We start from the raw sequence: 24,092 nt of genomic DNA on the forward strand, positions 1-24,092 counted from the left end.
AGAGTATTTATTCAGTATTCCGGTAAACCAAAGTCAACACCCCTAGATTGTATTTCATAGAGTTTTGACAATATATTTAAAAAAAAAAAAATCTATTGAAAAAGCGGCCATTTTGAACTGGATAAATGAAAGAGCAAAATAACAGAAACAATACAATAAATAAGTTTAATTTAACCAGGATTTGAAAACAACTAATAACATCTTTACATTGCATAGTCTTAAATCCCTATTGTGCTTGTTTCTGCTGTAAAATATACTACTATATAATCTATGACAGCCGAGGATCATTATGTTATAATTTGGACATTTTAAATTGTAACATTCATCTATAATGACTTAATAAAAGAAACAAGTCCATTGATTTCCATGTTAAAAACCTGCCCAATGGGACCTGACATCGCCGTCATCACAACAAAGAGCCGTGAAGTTGTCAGCACTTCTGATCGATACCTGCAGATCACACTCAGTGTTTTCTCATCCGTGCAAAAACGTCTCTCCAACGCTGCTGAATCCTGTGTGTATCACCAATTAAGAAAATACAACCGGAGAATGAAGTAAGTACAGAGCAGCGGGTGTGTACTGGTGAGGGTAAAAACAGACGCTGGAGCGATGACGTCTTGAACACAGAAGGATAAAGTCAATTTTGCAGAACAGCTCCGCTTTAACATTCCGTAAAGCATCTATTACGTCAACATTTTCTGAGTGCAATATCTCAATGACAATCTGTAGACTGCACAACATTTAGAAGATTAGACTCGTGCATGTCATAATTCCGCATGATGTATAGGTCCACCCTCACACTACACTTGATAATTCCATGTACGAGCCAGCTCAGCGATTTGGGTGGTCCTCAGTCATCTTTCACTCAGCCTTTGCGCCATACATCAAACTGCTCTGTGTGTTACTACGGTTACGCCCCATCGCCGCTCTGGACTGTAATACAGTCACAGGGACGAGAAAAATGACAAAATTGAATCTGCAGTTCCGTTTAGCTCAGGTAGGAAATGTATAAAAATGTATAAAAGTATAGTTCTATTGTAAGTACACTGTTAGCGTGTTGTCAGAAAGTTGTGGAAAGTGCTTATAAACTCATTGTGGTGAGTTAAGATGGTCAGAATAAGGTAAGTGAGGAATAACTTTGGATCACTGCAAGCTCTTTTCATGTTTTTAAGACGGTAAACATTAGGTGCAGTGTCTTTAACCTGTAGATAGAAGACAAACACAAGTTCTTCTCATTCTCAGTATAAAGACAGGCCTCATGTGAAAGCTCAGAGCCTCCAGAATTCACCCAGAAGCTGCACTGGCACTGATTAAAGAAGTGCTGGGGATCAAGTAGTGACGATTCCTTTTAGGTTTAAACCAAATGGATTTCAGCATTTCAACATTTAAGTCACCGTACCTAATTTTTACTGTTTTACAAGTGTGAAAAACAGAAAGACTAGATCATTTTAAACAGTATGCAGGTCCAAAGTTATTCCTCATTTACCTTATGCATTCTGAAGATCCTAATTATTCACTGCAATGAGTTTCTAAGCGTTTTTCACAACTTTCAGAGAGGATTTTGCCATAAAGGTAATGCAATGGTAACAAAAACTAACATTCTAACCATGCACTTAAACAAAACTCTTTCTAATTACATGCAGACAGTACACAGCAGACATGTTTTGACCTCAACAGCTGCTTATACAATACATCTGTTCTGAGGCAAGTAAAAAAATCAGGTAGAGGCCCTTACACTTAAATAAACAGTGTGTGTGAAACAAGTCTCGACAAACAGTTCTTAATAAGTTAAAAATGTGCTCCAGAATATGTCCTGCCAGCTGTTATCTACAAGAAACTCTAGCCCTATGTGTTAATTTAATAAAGCTTCATAATAAGCCGTTCTGAATCTTCGTCTCACTTTCAAACTTGTAATTAGTCTGAGTAAAAGCTATAATTACAACAGTATTGTCATGGTTACTGCCCGTGTTGCCATGGAAACACACGCCAACATCCATGCTCGGAGGAAACGAGATCAAATGTTTTTTCTATCTATGGAGGAGAATTATCACTTTAGAAATCATATAGGCTACGTTTGTACTATTTTAAAGATTGATTAATGCTTTGTAAACCTCCAGGCTTCCCTTCAAGATTAAAGGTGCACAGTGTAACTTTTCTGTTGGGATGCCATGGAGATGCTTTGCCTGAAATACCTTTACCTGCCACAGTATGACATTATATATTTCTATGCATTTGTTTCAGTACAGGTTTAATTTTATGGGTCAAAAGTCCATGCATTCTTACAGTGAGTAGTGTCGCCTCTCCACTGATCTGACTTATAACTTGGCCTGGTACTGTCACCTGCGTGTGGAGCTGAATCAATTTAATGACATTCAATTTACAGCATTAACATCTCCTTGGCGACTCTATAAATAATATCTCAGTTTCATTTCCATCCATGATTTACTAAAGAGCATATGTCTCCCTAGTTGCATTTCCATCACTCTATTTTTAATGCACATTTTGAAGACTGGCATAAGTAATGGCAGGTGGAAGCACAAAATAACTCATTTAGAACCCGTAATTCAGATAAAAGTGTATTTGTTCACTTCAGGTGGATTTTGATCTAAGCGCATAACAGTTCAAGAACATTTTGGATGTGGAAATGCACTTAGATAAACTCACGAAGCAAATATAAAACCCACGTGACCGTTGTACTACATACTTGAACCAGCCCGGAGTGCGCACAAGTGATGAACAAACCCAAAATAATCCTATCACGCTGGTTGTTGTTCGCCCAAAATCCTCCAGAGAAACACAGCTAAACATCGTCGCACTAACACAATGCTTTAGGTTCAAGCTAAAAACAAAGACGTTGACCAACTACTAACTTGCCCAGAGAGTGTCCGGTGGTCTAATCTTCACTAGTGAGTAACTCAGGGAAAGTTTATGGTTGTCCAGTGCTGTGGTCAAGAGCAGCAGGACTTCAGCGGTGGTTCTTTTTCAGTCAGTGCAATAGTTTAAGCAAAAACTGAGGCAGAAGGCTTTAGCTTGTCGGTAAAACATATCTATAGCAACTTTTGACATGACACAAATGTACACAGTAAACAGGCTAAATATCGGAGAGTGCGTTGTGGACAGTACATTGCTTATTTTATTAGAAAGGTGCAAAACACGTTTCCCATGCAGCAGTGGCCATAGATCACACTAATGGAACATAACAGCTCTGTTCTGGTCATTTTTGTTGGAGGGTTATAAAACACTCACCTTGTTCGACTTTGCTTTAAATTTCTTAATGTTTAACCCCTACTCTTCTTGTAGTATAAAAAGTGTGGTACAATCTCACCCTGTCAGACTCGGCACTAGACTCGGCACCAGACTCGGCACCAGACTCGGCACCAGACTCGGCACCAGACTCGGCACCAGACTCGGCACCAGACTCGGCACCAGACTCGGCACCAGACTCGGCACCAGACTCGGCACCAGACTCGGCACCAGACTCCGCACTAGACTCCGCACTAGACTCCGCACCAGACTCGGCACCAGACTCCGCACTAGACTACTTCAGACATCACTACTCGCCTCTGCTTTAACCCGACTGTATTGCTGTAAACGACAATAAAGATCTACAGAACGATCCTCATGTTTCTGCGCCTGTTCTTCATGCAACAAAACAGAAACCGACAGCGTCTCTATCCAAGACAAACCAATCACCCTGTCCCCGTAACCAGGTAACCAACACCCAGTTATACGCTTGAACGCTTGGATGGAAACAAGGATAAAGTCGCATTTCGTTATGGCTTTTACTGATGGAAATATCTGTATTTTATAACTGTGGAAATGCATTTACTGATAATTAAAACAATCCAAGTCAGTCCAGTGTTTTTAATCTCCACTCAAGACTGATTGCAGCGTAATCAGACCTGCAGTACATAGATATATCACCCTCTGCATACTCTATGTAATTATACTTTGCTCAGTGTGGGACAGAAGAGCCATTTGAGCCCATGAGGAGTCACATCAGTCACATGTAAGCACTGCAGGAGGATCACCTACAGCTAACGGGTCGGCTCCAACCTCCCGGAACTACTGCATTAAATGAGATCACTCTTTAGCTCATGTCGCATCAGTTTGCGTGTTTTTTGTCCGCCCCGTCAGTGTAATCAGGCTGAAAACCCACCTCTTCTCCCTGGCATTTAATTCTAGTCAGACAGGATATCTTGGTGATTCATTGTTCTTTGTCGATGTGTCGTATTATCTGTGTATTTGTTATTTGTAGACCTTTTATGTGAAGCACTTTGAGCAACTTAAGTTATATTTAAATGTGCCGTATAAATTTCAATGACGTGAAGTGAAAGTTAACAGTCAATTGGATGAACATAAAGTCTGTGTGAAGTGTCATTAGTTAAATTTGGATGTTGTTCACGTTCTTTAACCTGTTGGTTTCCTGGTGCCAGACTAGGATTGAACCAAGTCTACATCAGGACTAAACTAGGCTCAAACGACGACCTAAAATGACAACGTGAACATATGTTAGTCCATCCATCCAGCCATTTTCTTCCGCTTATCCAGGGCTGGGTCGCAGGTCAGCAGTCTAAGCAGGGACTCCCAGACTTCCCTCACCCCAGACGGGACCCCAAGCCGTTCCCAGGCCAGCCGAGAGACATAGTCCCTCCAGAGTGTCTTGGGTCTCCTCCCGGTGAGACATGCCCGGAACATCTCCCTGTGTTAGTATTTTCCTTTAAATCAGGGGTCTCAAACTCACGGCCCGGGGCCCATTTGCGGCCCGCGAGATGGTATTTTGTGGCCTGCCGGACAATATGAAAGTTTAATGTTCGTGTGGCATTACCATGTTTCAATAAAGATTCAACAAATAACGATGTATATCCATAAAATCCACAAGAATTGGCATGTTTCCTCATGTATATTGAAAAGAGAAATGACGTTTGAGAAGATTTTAACAAAGCTTTTTTTGCTTTTTTCTGCTTTAAATCAATCAACTAATTAAGGTAATTCATGAAGTGTTTTCAGAAGAGATAACTTGAGTAATACTATGCTAAAATAAAGCCACGCAATGTAACTTTTCTAGTGGATGGTATGCCACTTGCTTGTCTCCATGGAGATGTTATTATGTCCTACAGATTTCATGAATACGTCGGAAGTGGGTGATGCCATCAGGCCAATTTACAGGTCAGATCTACAGAGAGGTGACCCTGAATGTAGGTTATGTTTTTCAAGATGTTTTTAATCTTTTTTTCCTCATGTGTCAACCTAACGAAGAGAGTACAGAAAAGTTATTCCAACTAGTGTAATATGGACTCAAAATAGTAATAAGGAACTAACATTAAGGAAAAAAAAAGAGCAATTTCTTCAAAACGTTACAAAATGGAGCTGTGGTACGCTATGATTGGTCGACGGGGCGATGTGGGCGGGATCTATCATTTAGGTCAGGACTGTGAGCTAAGAAACCAGGCTGCGTCTCCTGTGTGATGCGGTAGGAAGCGCGCTGGCCCAACGGCACAAAGGCAGAAGTTTATTTTGGAGATCAGAACAAGTGGAGAATTCCCACACAAGATGGTTCAATTCCCTCAGCACTCGATGGTACTTTCATATTAATATTCACGACCGTCCCAGCGGTGAGGACTTCTGTGTAAAATGCAGTAAAATTATGCTAATAGTAAAAACAAGGAGGTGCAGAAAGTGTTGGTTTTATAACTTATAATATTGATATTTTAATACGAGATCAAGTTAAGGGTAACGTCAATAAAAGTATTACAATTCTTGGGCAAGTTTCACTTTCTACAAAACTTCAAAATCGGGACAACATATCCCAGAAGTCCATATAAAGCTTTTGTCTTTACTGCCAATCTGAAACCACAGTCGATTATTTTAAAGAGGGGGTATTACGCAAAATGGAGTTGTCTATAATGTTATAATAGTGTCGTGTTGTGATAGTGCTCTGAAGGAGATGTGACTTAGGGCAAAGAGCAAAGAGTTTTTGAAAAAGCTATATTCACCAAAAACAACGTATTGAAATGTTTAATGATGCTCTGTCATAAACAACAAACAACTTGGCCATCGTGTCCTATGTTTTCATAATTAAGAAAAAGCATTACAAGTGTTATCAGTAAAAGCTGTATTTGATTTAACATGTTTACGTCATATCCGGGGACACAAATAGCTCATGTTTATGGAGTTTAATATAAAAATCGCACGTCGGGTTCCTTTAAGAGTGATTTGGCATATAGCGTCTACTCGTAAAACATATTCACGTCAAAATAAGTACCATAAATTTCGGACTATAAGCCACTACTTTTTTCCGACACTTTGAACCCTGCGGCTTATACAACGGTGCGGTTAATTTATAGATTTTTACTGGCTAACGGACACCGGGGGGCGCTCTCTAGCTGTAAACGAAAAAGTGAGACAGATGTGGAGAAAGATTATGCTCTGAAGAATTCACTAGGTTTGATTTTGAACTGTCATTTTGCACATCATGCATACACTCTAATCATCATCATCATCAATCATGGAAAACACACAAAGAAATGTATATGATGCAGCTTTAAGTTAAAGGCAATGGATCTGGCATCAAAGAAGGAAATAGAGCCACTGCACGTCAGTTTAGCATCAATCAATCGATGGTGTGACGTTGGAGGCAGCAGCGGGAAGAACTTAGTCAATGTAAAAAGACGACAAAAGCTTTCAGAGGAAATAAAAGCAGATGGCCCGTGTTGGCGCTGTTTTATTTTCTAAACATGCAGGTATGTTCATCCCGTGTTATTGCTGTGTTACTGCCGATTTTCAGGCACAGTTTGAAAAAAGCGTGTCTTAAATTAAAACTCTAAACACCTCCATGTACTGTCTTTCTGTGTGAATATCTCATGTTACAACATCAAAACCTGCGTCTTATATTCAAGTGCGGCTTATATATGTACAAACTCTATTTTCTTTTCAAATTTAGCTGGTGCGGCTTATATTCAGGCGCGCTCAATAATCTGAACTCTACGGCAAACTTAACTTAAATGATATCTAAGACAGTCTCTCCAAAAAAGATGTAATACCTCAAATTAGAACTATTGTCGTGTTTTCTATACAGTCTCCTAAAGCCTCCACACAGAGGTTGCTGAAAAGCTTTGCCTGTCTGCTAATGAGACAAACCCTGCCGCTGTAGCTTAGAGGAGTGGTTATGATATTGAAATTAATGAGCTCCTATCTGCTCCGCTCAGACCTGTGCGGGACTCTAGTCAAGCCTTCTCCTTGGTCCACTGATCTGCTGCTTGTGTGGCATTAACTTCTACTAACAGAAGCAAAAGTTTGTACGGAGCCATGAGAGCAGAGGTTACTGTCACCCAATCACAGTCTGCTATAGTTTCCTGTCAACCAATCACACCTCATCTGTCAGTGTCAGTCAATTCAATGTATTTTGTGTCGACCAAAATGACAAGAGCGGTCGTCTCCCAGGGTTTCACAAGTTAGAAAAATCAAACAGTAAAACAGTCATTGATCAGTAACAGACAGGCAGATTAAACACTCATTTTAAAGGTAGAGATACTTCATTTTGCAGTAAAAAAGTACTGTCTCTGTTGCCTGAATACACACTGAATACAATATGCACGTTTGGTCACCAGTGAATCTGCTGGAGTTCAGATGGTGTGATTGACAGGTGGATTAGCCAGTTAGGGGCACGCATGGTTCGCAGTATCAAAACAAATATGGTTGCTTATGAGGAAGAAAAAATGGAAAAATAAAATCACAGGTTCATTAGTGGGATGATATGTTGATTTTGGTGAATATAGCATTTTCAAAACAATTAAACCTAACATGTGATCTAAATATGTTACGTGTGAGCAGTTAATACTAGGGATATCCCGATCCAGTACTGGTATATAAGCATTTTCAGAATATCGGCTTGGATTGGATTAATTGAACAGATCTGCCAGTACAACACAGAATCCTCCGCGAGCAGCTGTCTCCGCTAACGCTGCAGCCAAGAGCAACCATCCAGAGCAACTTAAACACAGACTGAGGAGGCTCTAAACAGCTAAAAACATGATTAATGACAGAGATTGTATTTGTTTTACCTCTGCAATGTCTTCCTTAATAGTGAAAACAAAACTTCAAATCAACGGAGGAGCAGAACCAAATGAGCTAATTTGTTTATATATGTTGTATGTCTTTTAACAGGTCTCAAACATGAAAAATATGGTGAAAAAACACTGCCTTTACAACCAGAGGCTTAAACATCACCCCGTGTCTGTGTCACTATGTCCTGATGCTGCTGTTTCTGTGGTGAAGTTTAAGACATTATTGTACAGTTTTCTCTTTTTAAGTTTGTTTTCATCTGGTAATAATTGTATTCAACTGAGGCTAAATTCCATGGAATACTCAGTTGTGGTACTTATAAAAGCACTGCCTAATTTCTGTAAATAAAATAATAAAACAATGAGAAGATCAGTATCGGCATGAGATCGGTATTGGCAATTAAGTATTTTAAAAAAATCTGTATCTGATCAGAAGCTAAAAAAAACTGAAGTGGGACATGTCCTCTTTAATGAGTTACAATACAGCATATTATTCCAATAAGCAAACACTACAATCTCTGGTATAGCATGTATTTCACACGCCCTACTGGTGTTTGTCCCAGTGCTCTTGTTACTCTTTGGTCTTGTTACTCTCTGGTCGTGTTACGCTCTGGTCTTGTCACGTTCTGGTTGTGTTATGTGTTATTTTATCCTACAATCATAACTATATTAAATAAACATACCCGCACTTACTAAATATATGTATATTTTTTTATATATTTATTATTTGTATGTGATTGTGAAATAGGTGGGATGTATGTATGTATGATGTATGTGTGAGGGGGGTTTGTTTTTCTTAGCACCTTAAACTGCTCAACACTTTTTAAATCTTATTGTACATGTGGCATGTTGCAATGACAATAAAGATCTATTCTATTCTTACTCTCTGGTCTTGTTACTCTCTGGTCTTGTTACGCTCTGGTCTTGTTACGCTCTGGTCTTGTTACGCTCTGGTCTTGTTACGCTCTGGTCTTGTTACGCTCTGGTCTTGTTACGCTCTGGTCTTGTTACGCTCTGGTCTTGTTACGCTCTGGTCTTGTCACGCTTTGGTCTTGTCACGCTTTGGTCTTGTCACGCTCTGGTCTTGTCACGCTCTGGTCTTGTCACGCTCTGGTCTTGTTACGCTCTGGTCTTGTTACTCTATAGTCCTGTTATTTTCTGGTCTTCTTAGTCTCTGGCCTTGTTAATCTTTGGTCCTGTAACTCTCCGGTCTTTTTACTCTCCGGTCTTGTTACTCTCTGGTCTTTTTACTCTCTGGTCTTTTTACTCTCTGGTCGTGTTACTCTCTGGTCGTGTTACTCTCTGGTCTTGTTACTCTCTAGTCCTGTTATTTTCTGGTCTTCTTAGTCTCTGGTCTTGTTACTCTCTGGGGTTTTGTTACTCTCTGGTCTTGTTACTTTCTGGTCATGTTACTCTCTGGTCTTGTTACTCTCTGGTCCTGTTACTCTCTGGTCCTGTTACTCTCTGGTCCTGTTACTCTCTGGTCCTGTTACTCTCTGGTCCTGTTACTCTCTGGTCTTGTTACTCTATAGTCCTGTTATTTTCTAGTCCTGTAACTCTCTGCTCTTTTTACTCTCTGGTCTTGTTACTCTATAGTCCTGTTATTTTCTGGTCTTCTTAGTCTCTGGCCTTGTTAATCTCTGGTCCTGTAACTCTCCGGTCTTTTTACTCTCCGGTCTTGTTACTCTCTGGTCGTGTTACTCTCTGGTCGTGTTACTCTCTGGTCTTGTTACTCTCTAGTCCTGTTATTTTCTGGTCTTCTTAGTCTCTGGTCTTGTTACTCTCTGGGGTTTTGTTACTCTCTGGTCTTGTTACTTTCTGGTCATGTTACTCTCTGGTCTTGTTACTCTCTGGTCCTGTTACTCTCTGGTCCTGTTACTCTCTGGTCCTGTTACTCTCTGGTCCTGTTACTCTCTGGTCCTGTTACTCTCTGGTCCTGTTACTCTCTGGTCCTGTTACTCTCTGGTCTTGTTACTCTATAGTCCTGTTATTTTCTAGTCCTGTAACTCTCTGCTCTTTTTACTCTCTGGTCTTGTTACTCTATAGTCCTGTTATTTTCTGGTCTTCTTAGTCTCTGGCCTTGTTAATCTCTGGTCCTGTAACTCTCCGGTCTTTTTACTCTCCGGTCTTGTTACTCTCTGGTCGTGTTACTCTCTGGTCGTGTTACTCTCTGGTCGTGTTACTCTCTGGTCTTGTTACTCTCTGGTCGTGTTACTCTCTGGTCGTGTTACTCTCTGGTCGTGTTACTCTCTGGTCTTGTTACTCTCTGGTCTTGTTACTCTCTGGTCTTGTTACTCTCTGGTCTTGTTACTCTCTGGTCTTGTTACTCTCTGGTCTTGTTACTCTCTGGTCTTGTTACTCTCTAGTCCTGTTATTTTCTGGTCTTCTTAGTCTCTGGTCTTGTTACTCTCTGGGGTTTTGTTACTCTCTGGTCTTGTTACTCTCTGGTCTTGTTACTCTCTGGTCTTGTTACTCTCTGGTCTTGTTACTCTCTGGTCTTGTTACTCTCTGGTCTTGTTACTCTCTGGTCCTGTTACTCTCTGGTCCTGTTACTCTCTGGTCCTGTTACTCTCTGGTCCTGTTACTCTCTGGTCCTGTTACTCTCTGGTCTTGTTACTCTATAGTCCTGTTATTTTCTAGTCCTGTAACTCTCTGCTCTTTTTACTCTCTGGTCTTGTTACTCTCTAGCCCTGTTATTTTCTGGTCTTCTTAGTCTCCGGTCTTGTTACTCTCCGGTCTTGTTACTCTCCAGTCTTGTTACTCTTTCCGGTCCTGTTACTCTCCGGTCTTGTTACTCTCCGCTCTTGTTACTCTCTGGTCTTGTTGTGGTTTAAGCAACATGAAACTGATGCAACAGCAGTGCTCAAATGCCTCATGTGTGATTATGTAAACCACTTTAAAGTCCCCTAACCCTCTGCATTTTACTGTTTTATTATCCAAAGACAATCTGGTCTGTAACCTGTCCTCAAATATGTCCAGTCACTTTCCCCAAATATGTGCTGTAATTGTCCTCAATTATGTCCTGTCCTTGTCCCAACTATGTGTTGTCATTGTCCCCAAATATGTCTAGTCATTGTCAGCAAATATCTACTGTCATTGTTCCCAAGGATACCCTGTCACTGTCCCCAAATATGCCCTGTCATTGTCCCCAAATCTGTCCAATCATTGTCCCAAATATGTCCTGTCACTGCCCCAAATACGTCCTGTAACTGTCCCCAAATATGTCCTGTAATTGTCCCCAAATATGTCCTGTCACTGTCCCCAAATATGTGCTGTAATTGTCCTCAAATATGTCCTGTCCTTGTCCCAACTATGTGTTGTCATTGTCCCCAAATATGTCTAGTCATTGTCCCCAAATATGTACTGTCATTGTCCCCAAATATGTACTGTCATTGTTCCCAAGGATACCCTGTCACTGTCCCCAAATCTGTCCAATCATTGTCCCAAATATGTCCTGTAACTGTCCCCAAATATGTCCTGTAATTGTCCCCAAATATGTTCTGTAACTGTCCCCAAATAGGTCCTGTCACTGTCCCCAAATGTGGACCGTAACTGAATTGGAGAGTTCAGATTGTGAGCAGTAGCCTTCATTAGTGATAGTGGTGTAACAAATAAGTCGCCTTACCTTTTCTTTTCTCCGCTAACCGCTTTTGTCCCCTGTCTCTCTGTCCTCTGCTCTCTTTTGTCACTCTCTCATCTGTCTCTATCTCTATCTATCTGTCCTCATTCCTCTGTTATCTTGCTCTTTTCTGTCTCTCCTCTGGTCTCCCGTAATAAGTCTCTCTCCCCCTTCCTCTCCCACCTTTCTATCCTCTTTAACTCTCTCTCCTCTCTCTCTGCCCCCATCTCCCCCTTCTCCCCCATCTTTCTCTCTCTCTGACCTCGACTCTCTCTCTTTCTCTCTTTCAGCAGATTATGTTTATGGCAGACACATTTGAGCTAATTGTCTGTCAGTGTAATGAGATGTTCTCCGTTACAGCGACTGGAGCTGAGCTGATCTTTGTCACTGTGCGCCTCAGGTCAAACTGCTCTACCCCAGTCACTTACACCACCACTCTACTTCTCTCTCTCATGATAAATCTTTCCCCTCTCTCTATCTTTCTTTGGCATTCTCTTCTCTCCCTCTATTTTTTTCTGTTCTCAAATCCTCCTCTGACTCATCTCTGTGTTTCTGTCTGTATCTCTATCACTCTCTCTCCCTCTTTTCTTTCTGTTTCTTCTCTTTTTAAATTTATCCTCCAGATCTCTCTCTCTTGTTCTCCTTCCCTCTATCTTTTCCATGTCTTACTATCTGCCTCTATTGCTCTCTCTCTCTTTTTCTATCCTTTATCCCCCTTCTCTCTTTCTATCTGTCACTCTATCTTTCTTTGGTATTCTCTTCTCTCCGTGTCTTTCCTTTTTGTTCTCAAATCCTCCTCTATCTCTCTCTCCTGCACACATCTCTCTCTGTTTCTGTCGGTATCTCTGTCACTCTCTCCCTCTTTTATTTCTGTTTCTTCTCTTTTTATCTATGTATCCTCCAGATCTCTCTCGTTCTCCTTCCTTCTATCTTTTTCATGTCTTTCTCTCTCTCTCTTTCTATCTCTTACCCCTTTCTCTCTTTCTATCTGTCACTCTATCTTTCTTTGGGATTCTCTTCTCTCTCCTTTTTATTCTCAAATCCTCCTCTGACTCATCTCTCTGTTTCTGTATCTCTATCACTCTCTCTCCTTTTCTTTCTGTTTCTTCGCTTTTTATCTATTTATCCTCCAGAACTCTCTCTCGTTCTTCTTCCCTCTATCTTTTCCATATATTACTATCTGTCTCTATTGCTCTCTCTCGGTCTCTTTCTATCTCTTATCCCCCTTCTCTCTTTCCATCTGTCACTATATCTTTCTTTGGCATTCTCTTTTCTCTGTCTCTTTTCTTTTTGTTCTCAAATCCTCCTCTATCTCTCTCTCCTGCTCACATCTCTCCCTATTTCTGTCTGTATCACTGTCACTCTCTCCCTCTTTTCTTTGTTTCTTCTCTTTTTATCTATTTATCTTCCAGATCTCTCTCGTTCTCCTTCCCTCTATCTTTTCCATGTCTTACTCTCTCTCTTTCTTTCTCTTATCCCCCTTCTCTCTTCTTCTATCTGTCGCACTCACATCTCATGTTCTCTTGCATCTGTCGATCACTCACACCCTTTCTTTCCTTCTCTTGTCCCTTTCTCTTTCTCTCTGCCTATTCGTCTACCATTTCTCCCTCTATCTCCTTCCTTAGCTCTCTTTCGCTCCCTCTCTCTTTCAGATTATAATCAGAAATATGAACTATGAGTCAGAATGAGTTGCTGCTGTTTTTGTTTTTTTGCAGACAGACTGGAGCTGGAACAAACTTCAGCACCATGGACAGCACCCACAAACTATCACATACGCACACTTAAAAACACATGCTCTTGTTGTGTCCTTGGGCAACACACTTCACTGCCTGACCAGATGGTGCAGATTGGCAGACTCACTTGCATCAGTCTGTCCCAGGGCAGCTGTGACTACACTTAAACTTATGCTTAGTAAATAAATAACTTTAGGGTCTCTTTATAAGGTAACTTGATTTGTGTCCATGTCTAATTTCCAAAATACAATTAAATGTAGCTAAAAGTGAGACACTGCAGATAAAATTTAGAGATATCAATTAAAAAATGAATCACAATGTAATATTTTAACATATAAATAAGGCCTTTAATGTGTAAAATCAAGGTTTAAATTGCTTGCTTCATTTGACTGATTAAATTACAGTAAAAACATTACATCTTTTGGAGTTAAAACATCAACAAACCCTTCTGTTCAATCTGTTAAAGTCTTGTTTTGAATTGTTCGTAGTGTCTCCCCATAAATAAGAGCCAATGTGGTGACGTGGAGTTGAAAGAAGCGCAAATAATTAATTAGCGCACGTCTCTCAGCTCTAAACGTGGAGTGTAACAGGTCTGCAACTGCTCCCATGGCTCCTCTGTTCACACTCACAGACAGGTGGAGAACAAGCAGCACTGTCCCCTCAGGAGCTCTGTACGACAACAGTCTGGAGTCTGCTCTGTGGACACCTTTTACTGCAGTTTCATGTTTTAAAGCTGCACCAAGTAGCTTTTCTGTTATCGCTTTGCCTGAAATGTTAGAATGATCACTATTTATACAGGCTTAAACGCAATTTTTAACGTAGATTTGGTGTGTCATTTATGGTAAAAGGGAAACAAGAATGCTTTAGTCTCATATATACTCTGCCATAGTCTCATATATAGCCTTAAATATAGTTCTGGATGCTCAATGTCGCTTATTTATTCTCTCCACACTCAGTCGTGGTAAAATTGTAGCTGCCCTGGGTCAGAGTAATGGAAGCGAGGCTGCCAACCTGCGCCATCCCACAAAGACCAACGCATTGAATTGTTTGGAATGAGTCTGGAGAAGTTGTATAGACTTTAAAAAAAACTACATCCGGTTTACCACCTGATGACATCATGCAGTGGAGCCAAGAGTTTTGAGCTCAGAAGACAACTAAATACAGGACTACTCCAAAATGCGTGAATCTTGAGAAAAAGAAAAAAAAAAGAATGTGTTAGAATGTGCAGAACATGCTCTTGAGTACCTTTACACTTCAACTCGTAATTATTTAAAAATCAAACACTATTTCTCCACTTTAGTGATTCCCATACTCTGATCTGGTGCAGCTTGCAATATGACAGCAGATTAAATGATCAAAGTTAAAAAAAAAATTAAACTAGGTAATGAGAAACATGCCCCTACACATTCATTTAAGCACTTATTGATTTAAAAACTGCACAGGGGATCTACTTGCGACACAGCAATAATAGGAAAATTCAAACCGACTGTTTTCTAAGACTCTAAGGACTTTTTTTCACAGAAGATTACAGAAACCAAGCATGAATGAAGCAAAAATAACACGGTTAAAAAGCTCATTTTGCATAGCATGTTCTTTAAATGCATACATCTCTGTAGACGGCGTGCCTTAACTACATTGTGTTTAGTGTGCCGGTCCAAGCTAGGTCAGCTCCTTAAGAGAACATTCATCTCCATTTATGCTACAGTGTGTGTTATGAATCATATTTAGAGTCTACATAATACAATACACTCACACTTTTCATATTTCATCCACAGGCGCCAGTGTACAGAGGCTGGCTGCAGGTGGCCTGGGGTTTAAAAGAGATACGGCACAGGAGTAGATTTTAAAATGCAATCAAGTTAATATATGACATTCATTAAACTGGAGGACACATAACACGGCTGTAGTTTTTAGTTCCCATAGTGTGCGTATGTGTGAAGTATGTGACTTTTTTGAATCTCCTGGGGATTAGGAACTATAGAGGACACATACAAGTATTTCTCATTCTCAGTTTATGGACAGGCCTCACGTGAAAGCTCATAACCTCCAGAATTCTTTAACTAAGCTGCAAAATATAACATAAACAACTTTTAATGAAAATATGAAAAACAGAACTAGTTAATTTTAAACGGTTTGCAGTGGTCCGAAGTTATTCCTCACTTTAATTATGCAATATAAGCATCCTAATTATTCACTATAATGAGTTTATAAATAATTTTCCAAGACCAGTGTGGAGTTTTGCTAACTAACAACAACTAACAGCGCACTTCCTGATTCTCAAACACCAAAATACTTTATGATTAGACGCAGACAGCACACAGCGGTCTTATTTTGACCTCAAGAGCTGCTTATACTGTATATCTGTACTAGGGTAGAACACATTTTGCTCAAATACATGAAAAGAATCGGGTACAGGGCTGTTAAGAATAAATTTGCATTATAGTTGTTATCAGAAAAGCTATATTTGGTTAGTCCAAGTGTATGAGCAGGTTTTTATCCTTCCGAGCAGCGATAAATCACAGCCCTATTTCCATTGCTCTTCTAACATGTTTCGTAATTCCATATTGTTTTAATTTTGCACTGTGAGGTTAGCGACACAAGTCAAGTGTTTAAATCTTATATTTAGCTCATAAGTACCATCCACCTCTCACTTAATGACTGCAATTATCATCAGTGACAAATTGAGCTAATAGTGCGTTCAGGGACTGGGTCATTATTCACTTATCCAGGCAGGACAGTGAGGAGGAGGAGGAGGAGGAGGAGGAGGCACGGAGCGACAGCGAACGCCACATCGGGTCCCCTCCTGTCAAGACGGCTCTGTGTAATGCAGTGGAGCTTTCAATATGTCACACATGTATAAAAAAACACACAGAGTCCTAGCAGGGAATGAGATTATAGAGACATGGGAACAGAGATGGAAAGAGTCAATGCAGACATCTGGAGACCTCAGATAATGGATTGGATTTAAAGAGGGGGTATTATGCAAAATTAACTTGGCGCTTTCTGTCATGTTATAACGTCGTCCCCTCATCGAAAACATGCCTGAAGAGGTTTGAGATGTCATCCGTGCATGTTTCTCTATAAATATACAAAACCATGATACAAAACTGTACACAGCGACCTGACAAACCCGATGTGATGCGCAGGAGCTTCATTAGCAGAACGTTAGCCCATTGTGTTGTGATGGCGCTCAGAAGGGGAGTGACTTAGCGCAGAGAGCAAAGAGAGGGGAGTTTCAGAGCGTCAAAAATGAAAGAAACTGATAAAGCACATTAGTAAATTGTTTTTGGCGAGCATTTTCTAAACAGTAAATGGTAACACGGTGATCTAAATCCATAGATAGCATATTTTACGACTCCTAAAACACTCCACAGTTGCTGGTGGTAAGCTGCTATTGTAGTCACAGCTGCCCTGGGGTGGACTGAAAGAAGCGAGGCCGCCAATCTGCACCTTTGGCCCCTCCCACCACCTCTAACACTCACGCACAAACCACATTCCTACTAGACTAGACAAGGTGTTGGTGATGTAAGGTGTTTTCTAGCAGTGCAGCTCTACACCAAACTGGTATCTTGATTTACTAATGCTAAAGGTAAATAACATGTGCACACAGCGGACATGGGACGCATGGGGGGGTCACCAAGATGCTACGGAGACCAGCGTGGGGGTTTACAAGGATGTGCGGACAGTACAGCATACGAAGGCCACATCTTCTTATCTCCCTCTCACTAAGGAATGTAAATAAAAATCATAAAACACTCACTTTGTTTGACTTTGCTTAAAGTTTCTTAATGTGTAACACCATGCAGACCAGAAGAAGACACACACGCACGCACGTTGGGGGACCCTATAAAAGCTGTCAACAGTCACATCTCAGGACTCTCTTCTATCCTTTCCGTATAGTCCGTTGCTTCATTGTTCACTTTACCTGTGTGGAAATCATTAAACCCTTCAGACTTTATGTTTCCTCTTGACGCTTACACCAGAAACGGACATTATTACAGTGAAAAGTGTTGCCTAAGGACATAGTAGATACAAAGTAGATCCAAACAGCAGTTCTTTGGAGCTCCCAATGTTTTAAAATGCATTTTTAATAAGACAACATGTGACATCTTGGGCCAGAGCCGAGTTTAGATTCACATTTTTACACATATCAAGTGGTCAAACATAAGGGTTCCATCATATTAAAGGGACTGTACTGTATGTGGTCTATGCTCTTACTGTATTAAAAAGTACTACAATCACAACTGACCCTGTGTTGCCAGAGCCTTAACCTGCAGATACAGACACATACACGGTTTTCTCATCCTCAGTATAAGGTCAGACCTCATGTGAAAACTCAGAACCTCCAGAATTCAGACATACAGTTCCTTTAAATCAGACCCATTCTGCAAAATCTCCTTTTCAGAGCTTTTAACCATGCTGTAGTTGTTTTCCTTCACCGTTTACTCACTCTAAGTTTTATTTGGAGTGATTTGTGCATGTTTGACTCATCTTTAATTGCTTATTTCCAACACACCATATTGCCAATCGCTCTGTACTAACAATTGTATTTCTTTTAATTGGTGATACACATTTGATTCAGCACTGTCGCTTTTGGTGCAAATGAAAGTAAAGAAAAAAAAAAATCCTCAGCTCGCTAGCGTGACGTGCAGTTATCCATAGGCAGGGCTGACAGCTGCTTGGCTCTTTGTTGTGATGGAGTTTACAGCGACATCAGCTCCCATTGGGCACTGCGGCTTTGCAACGTGGAAGTCAGTGGATTCGTTTCATTTATTAAGTCATTTTAGATCAACATTGTGATTCAACATGTCCCAATTATAATTCTATTCATCTTAACGGGTGTCATAGTTTATAACTTTATAGCAGACACAAGCGCAATATGTCTTCTCTAATGTCACTATATATATTCTCTAATCTGTCTCTGAAAAATAATACAAACAGATGTTCACTGATATTAAAGTTATGCCAATTATTTACACTATATACGGTCCAGTGTCTCCAGAGTATAAATCCAGATGCTCCTCTTTTCAATAAGTTCACATCGCCACCTGCACTGTTTGGCACAATATTTTTAGGCAATAAAAACATGTGTATCTTTAAAAATGTAAAATGCATAAACTTAATAACATACTGTAATGTTGAATATGGCTGGTTAAAGTATCGAAAATCAGATACTAATTGATGGTAAAACTAGATAAACTCATTTGATACTTAAAAGTCACATTCATAAGACAGAAATGAACCTTTCCTGGACAACTGAGTGATTTTGAGCTGTATCAGAACAAGTATAAGACACATAAACTAATATAAGCCCATGGACCACTGTGGAACCTACTGGACGACTGAGGGATTACACAGATATAAGGACACACAATATGAAAGAAAGTACTTTAAATTAATGTAAAAAATCAACTTCAACTGTCTAAATAAAGAGTATTTTTTATCATCATTGTGGTCTATTCCTTAGTATCAAAGTAAAGTTGAAAAATGTGGTATTGTGACAACTCAACTCGGTACAATAACATCTCTCTGGGCTCACTCTTTGTATAATCTTTGCCTGTTTCCCACTAGCTCATTTCCACTTTGGCATCTCGTCATCAGACCAAAGGCAAAGACACTGTTCACTATCACACAGCGCACACACACCTCCAGTCATCTACAGTACTGCTGATACTGCGTATACTGCCGCTACTGCACTTAAGCACTCATATCTGTACTACATACTACACTGTATATGACCTGAGGAATCAGCTCAACTTCACTTTACGAGCAGCAGCAGCGCTTAGTGGAACTTTCACCAACTGCTGACTCGTGTTGAGTCAGTTATGTAGCTATACAACAATGTTTAAAGGTGCATTATGGAGCTTTTTTTGGTGGAGACTAGTTCGTGCTGCTATTGATTTAATATGAAAAAATATGCTACAACAGCCAGCAACAGCTTTTCACCAATGAGACAAAACAATATTACAATTTTACATAGTTTATATTTAGAAAAGTGGATTGAATATTTATGGGTTGTTTTATTTCACAGTTTGGGCTGTTTTGGTCTGAGAAACAGTAGGATTCAAGTGTAAAAGTGCATATAGTCACGGGTCATTTGTGTAAAATCCAAAATCCATCCATCCATCCATCCATCCATTTTCTTCCGGGGGGCAGCAGTTTAAGCAGGGACTCCCAGACATCCCTCACTCCAGGCACGTCATCCAGCTCCTCCAATGGGACCCCAAGGCGTTCCCAGGCCAGCTGAGAGACATCGTCCCTCCAAATGTAAAATGTTGTATATTAATGTGACCAACAAGTCCATATTGCACCGATTCTCTGGAGACTTTAAAACAGTCCTTATAGAACTTATTTGGTGTCAAGCTCAGCAGCTCCATGCAGAATAATACAATAAATAAATAAAGTGATTAAAATACGGCTGTCTGTTTTAACTATACACACTTGTTGACAGCACCAAATGCAAAGGACAAATTTCCCTACAAGGACAATATAGTGTTTGCAATTGCTGTAAAATGTCACTCTAGTAAATGGACTTGAGTAACGGAGTCGCCGCCTCTGCTCTCAAACAATTAGGATTTTTAAGCTGCAACCTTCCTCTGCCTAGTCTCCACCACAGCAGCAGAACCACCGGGATTCTCTGCCTCTCCATCTCCTCCTCTTCACCACGACAACCAAAGCCTATTATTTGCCTGGCAAGTCCAGAGTGATATCAGAGTATCATGGAAAGGAACAAAAATGGCCGTCCAATCACATTTTTTCATTTCAGTGATGCGTGAAAAGAAGGAGCTCATTGGTCATCCATCATTTTGAACAAACTGAAACTTCTCGCACCTCAGAGGAATAGAGTTCATTGTAATCTGAGATGTTTTTCAGTCCCCTGTGATATTTTTTTCCATTTCTTTTTTCCTCATAAGCAGCCGTATTTGTTTTGATACAGACGGACCATGTGTGCCCCTGATTGGCTAATGCACCTGTCAATCACGCCCGTCTGAACTCGAATGCACCAGTGACCAATCTCACATCTTCATAAAACATTGAAGTAGTGTGTATTTTGGATCCCACGCAAGCCTATTAAATCTCTTTCCTAAAAATAAACTTTCCTCAAACTCTGCAGAGACAGTGGAGTGATGCGAGTCCCCTGCAGACGACAGCACAGATTTCTGCAGGACCTAGACACATTTGGTATATTTTCTCTGCCTGTCTGTCTGGTCGGGTTTGTAACAATAACGTGCAGTGTCATGTACTGCATTATTAATCACACTGTAATGTATTCAGATTCTTTCAGGCACAATCCTCGTCAGGTAAGGAAGAGTTTATTGTCCCCATAAGAAATAAGTTCATTTGACACATGCTTCAACGCAGCAGAGCTAACACTGTTGTTATGAAAAAAAAAAAAAAAAATCCCTGCATGTTTGAGTAATGGTGCATTGTCCTACATTTGGAGTTTGAGTGCTCAGAAAATGTCAGTTTTCACCTATCCCCTATCTCCGCCCACTGCTCTGTACTTACTTAAAGTTCAAATGTTAAAAAATAAAACAACCTTTGCGAGTAGCTAATTAAGCACGTGATTTTTCCAATAATAAAAAAATGCATGCATGAAAATAAACTGCTTGTTAGAGTGAGAGTTTTCATCAGTAGTAGTTTGTAAATACAATAAAAAGCCACAGTATGTAACTTTTTAGCCTATAACTTTTTTTGTTTTGTTTTTGTTTATTGCACTGGGAAACTTACTCTGAGTGGACTTGCATCTCCACAAACCTGACTCTTATTTGGCCTGGATGAGGGCCTTCTGCTTGTTTCCATGGTGACTTGCCACCTCCAGGAAGTTACACAATGTACTTTTAAGAACACAGTTTTCTACCCTCTCTCAACTTTATACAGTTAATATCTCTGTAACTACTGGGCCAATCCACACGGAACAAAAACTGGCACAAAAAGTGAAATGATTTTTTCACAATAGCTTCAGAAAGTTGTGTCATTACTCAACTCTAAAGAAGTGATCGAAAGGACTTGAAGCCATGAGTCTATGCCAAGTCATAATACGTTTGGGTATTTCTTTTCAAAAACAGTGAATTTCTCATAGATTTATATAGACCCCTGTCCTCCATCTGAGACCATCAAAAATTAGAATGTAAATGCAAACAAATGGGTTTAAAGTGGGACAGTCCAGTTGTCCTTGGAGATGGGATTTTCTACCTTCTGACTTGTACGTGACAACTGGAACGTCCCATGATCCTGGTATTTCTACTCACTCAGAACATTTCAGAACCTTTAGTTAGAAAATCCAACATGGCTGCTCCCTGCATTTAGTGAAAGTTAAAAACCTGCTTAACGATCTATAAAATATAAAGTGCTCGTGTTATTTTCCCTTTAGTTGCTCCCTTCTGTCCAGTTAACTGTTAATGTAGAAACAGTTAAATGGACACACATTTTGAGTCCTGAAGATGTGAGACAGGCCTCTACTCTGACAATGTTTAAATCCAGGCTCAAAACAGTTCTTTTTTATGAGTGAAAGGCTTTTATTCTGCACTCTTCTGTTTTAATGTTAATTTTATGATGATGATGATGTTTTGATTTGTTGCTTTATGATTTTACTTTCTTTCTTATTCTGTAAAGGCAAGGCTAGTTTATTTGTATAGCACAATTTGTCCACAAAGTAATTTCAAAGTGCTTTACAGAATAAGAAGAACATTAAAATCACACAAATCACAACATAAATAATCACAAATAATCATCATAAAATTAACATCAAAACAGAAGAAAAAACAAGAAAAGAAATTGCCCTGTGTACAAATTGTGCCATACAAATAAACTTGCCTTTGGCTGATTTTAGCACTTTTCTAGTTTTTATTACTGCAGCTGTCAAGTCAGAAAAACAGTGACCAGTATAAATGTTTCACCAGGGGTTATGTCATTCCAAGATCAGAGGGCAACTGGGACACAGTATGAACCCAGGACTACACCAGGACTACACCAGGACTAAACCAGGACTAAACCAGGACTAAACCAGGACTAAATCAGGACTATATCAGGACTAAACCAGGACTAAACCAGGACTAAATCAGGACTAAATCAGGACTAAACCAGGACTAAACCAGAACTAAACCGGGACTAAACCAGGACTAAACCAGGCCTAAACCAGGACTAAACCAGAACTAACCCAGGACTAAACCAGAACTAACCCAGAACTAAACCAGGACTAAACCGGGACTAAACCAGGACTAAACCAGAACTAAACCAGAACTAAACCAGGACTAAACCAGGACTAAACCAGAACTAAACCAGGACTAAACCAGGACTAAACTAGGACTAAACCAGAACTAAACCAGGACTAAACCAGAACTAAACCAGGACTAACCCAGGACTAAATCAGGACTAAACCAGGACTAAACCAGGACTAACCCAGGACTAAACCAGGACTAAACCAGGACTAAACCAGGACTAAATCAGGACTAAACCAGAACTAAACCACGGCTAAACCAGGACTAGAATGAGATCCAACCAGGACTTCACCGAGACCAAACTCAGACTACACCAAGACCAAACCAGGACCAGGTTTAAACCCAGCCTTTAGTCGTATTAGCCTCAAAATTACATTCAAACAAATAAAAACACTTTACTATCTCTGTAGAATAAAAACATAATCTTGTATAATCAGTAACATGAGACGTAGAATTCTCAAAAAAACTCTTACTTTTTGGGTGGCACCTGTCCCACGTTGACCCGGACGCAGATGACCTTTCTCGTCTGGACTCCCATGGCGCAGGGCCCTTGGGTGCTGATGCCGGGCCCTTGGGTGCTGCTGGTGTTGGCTGAGGAGGAGGAGGAGGAGGAAGAGGCTGTGGGGTCTTCGGTGCAGGCCCCCCACGCTCCGGTCTGCCAGTGGTACACGGTGCAGGCGTGTTCGTTACAGTTCCTCACCTCCTGTAGGGCGCTGCTGTTAGGGCACAGAGCTCCACCTGCGAAGGGTCAAAGGTGAAAGTGTCGCATATTAATGTACAGTAGAACAGCAAAGGAGCAGAGGTAGGGTAGCCAAAACAGTACTCAAGTAAGAGGAATGTTACTTCGAAATAGTATTACTCAAGCAAAAGTACAAAGCGGTAGTCCAAGAAATGATTCAAGTAAGAGTTTAATATACTTGGGAGAACAAGAGTAACTGTTGTGACATTACATCTGATTTATAATTTAAGGATGAAACATTAAACGCACAAAATCTGGTATTTTCAAAGCACAGACACAAAAATGAGACAAACTAAATCATATCTGAAGGAGCAGTGCAAGAAAAACAAACGTTCAAATCATTTCATATTGTCAATGTAAAACTTTTGTCACGTGTAGTATTACTCACAACTTTTACTCAAGTAAGTGTACTGTTACTTCAATTCAAAATATGACTCAAGTAGGAGTAAAAGTATGTCACTAGAAAAGTTACTCAAGTGAATGTAACCGGGTAAAATCGAGTACAACCCACCTCTGCAAAGTAGTAACAGAAGTGTCATATTATGTTTTCAGTACATTTACATTTGTATTTCGAATGATTTAACTTTCAGGATGTTGTTTTTTGTTTTGTTTTTCACTGAGAAGATTTAGATGGATTAAGGCTGAAACATCACAACTAAAAGCGATAAGTCACTAACAGACAGACGCTTCATATTGATCACAATTTAACATCTGAAA

General features: G+C 40.1%; 1 protein-coding gene across 1 annotated transcript in view; it reads right to left on the bottom strand.

The window, feature by feature from the left end:
• The window catches only part of LOC117384122 (thrombospondin type-1 domain-containing protein 7A), a 196,040-nt gene that overhangs the window by 95,208 nt on the left and 76,740 nt on the right, over positions 1–24,092 (bottom strand). The window contains exon 12 of the mRNA XM_055227765.1: positions 23,110–23,374. Coding sequence (XP_055083740.1) covers positions 23,110–23,374 — 265 coding nt within the window. The remainder of the gene's footprint in view (positions 1–23,109; positions 23,375–24,092) is intronic.

Source organism: Periophthalmus magnuspinnatus, chromosome 16, assembly GCF_009829125.3.
Source record: "Periophthalmus magnuspinnatus isolate fPerMag1 chromosome 16, fPerMag1.2.pri, whole genome shotgun sequence".
Lineage (NCBI taxonomy): Eukaryota > Metazoa > Chordata > Actinopteri > Gobiiformes > Gobiidae > Periophthalmus > Periophthalmus magnuspinnatus.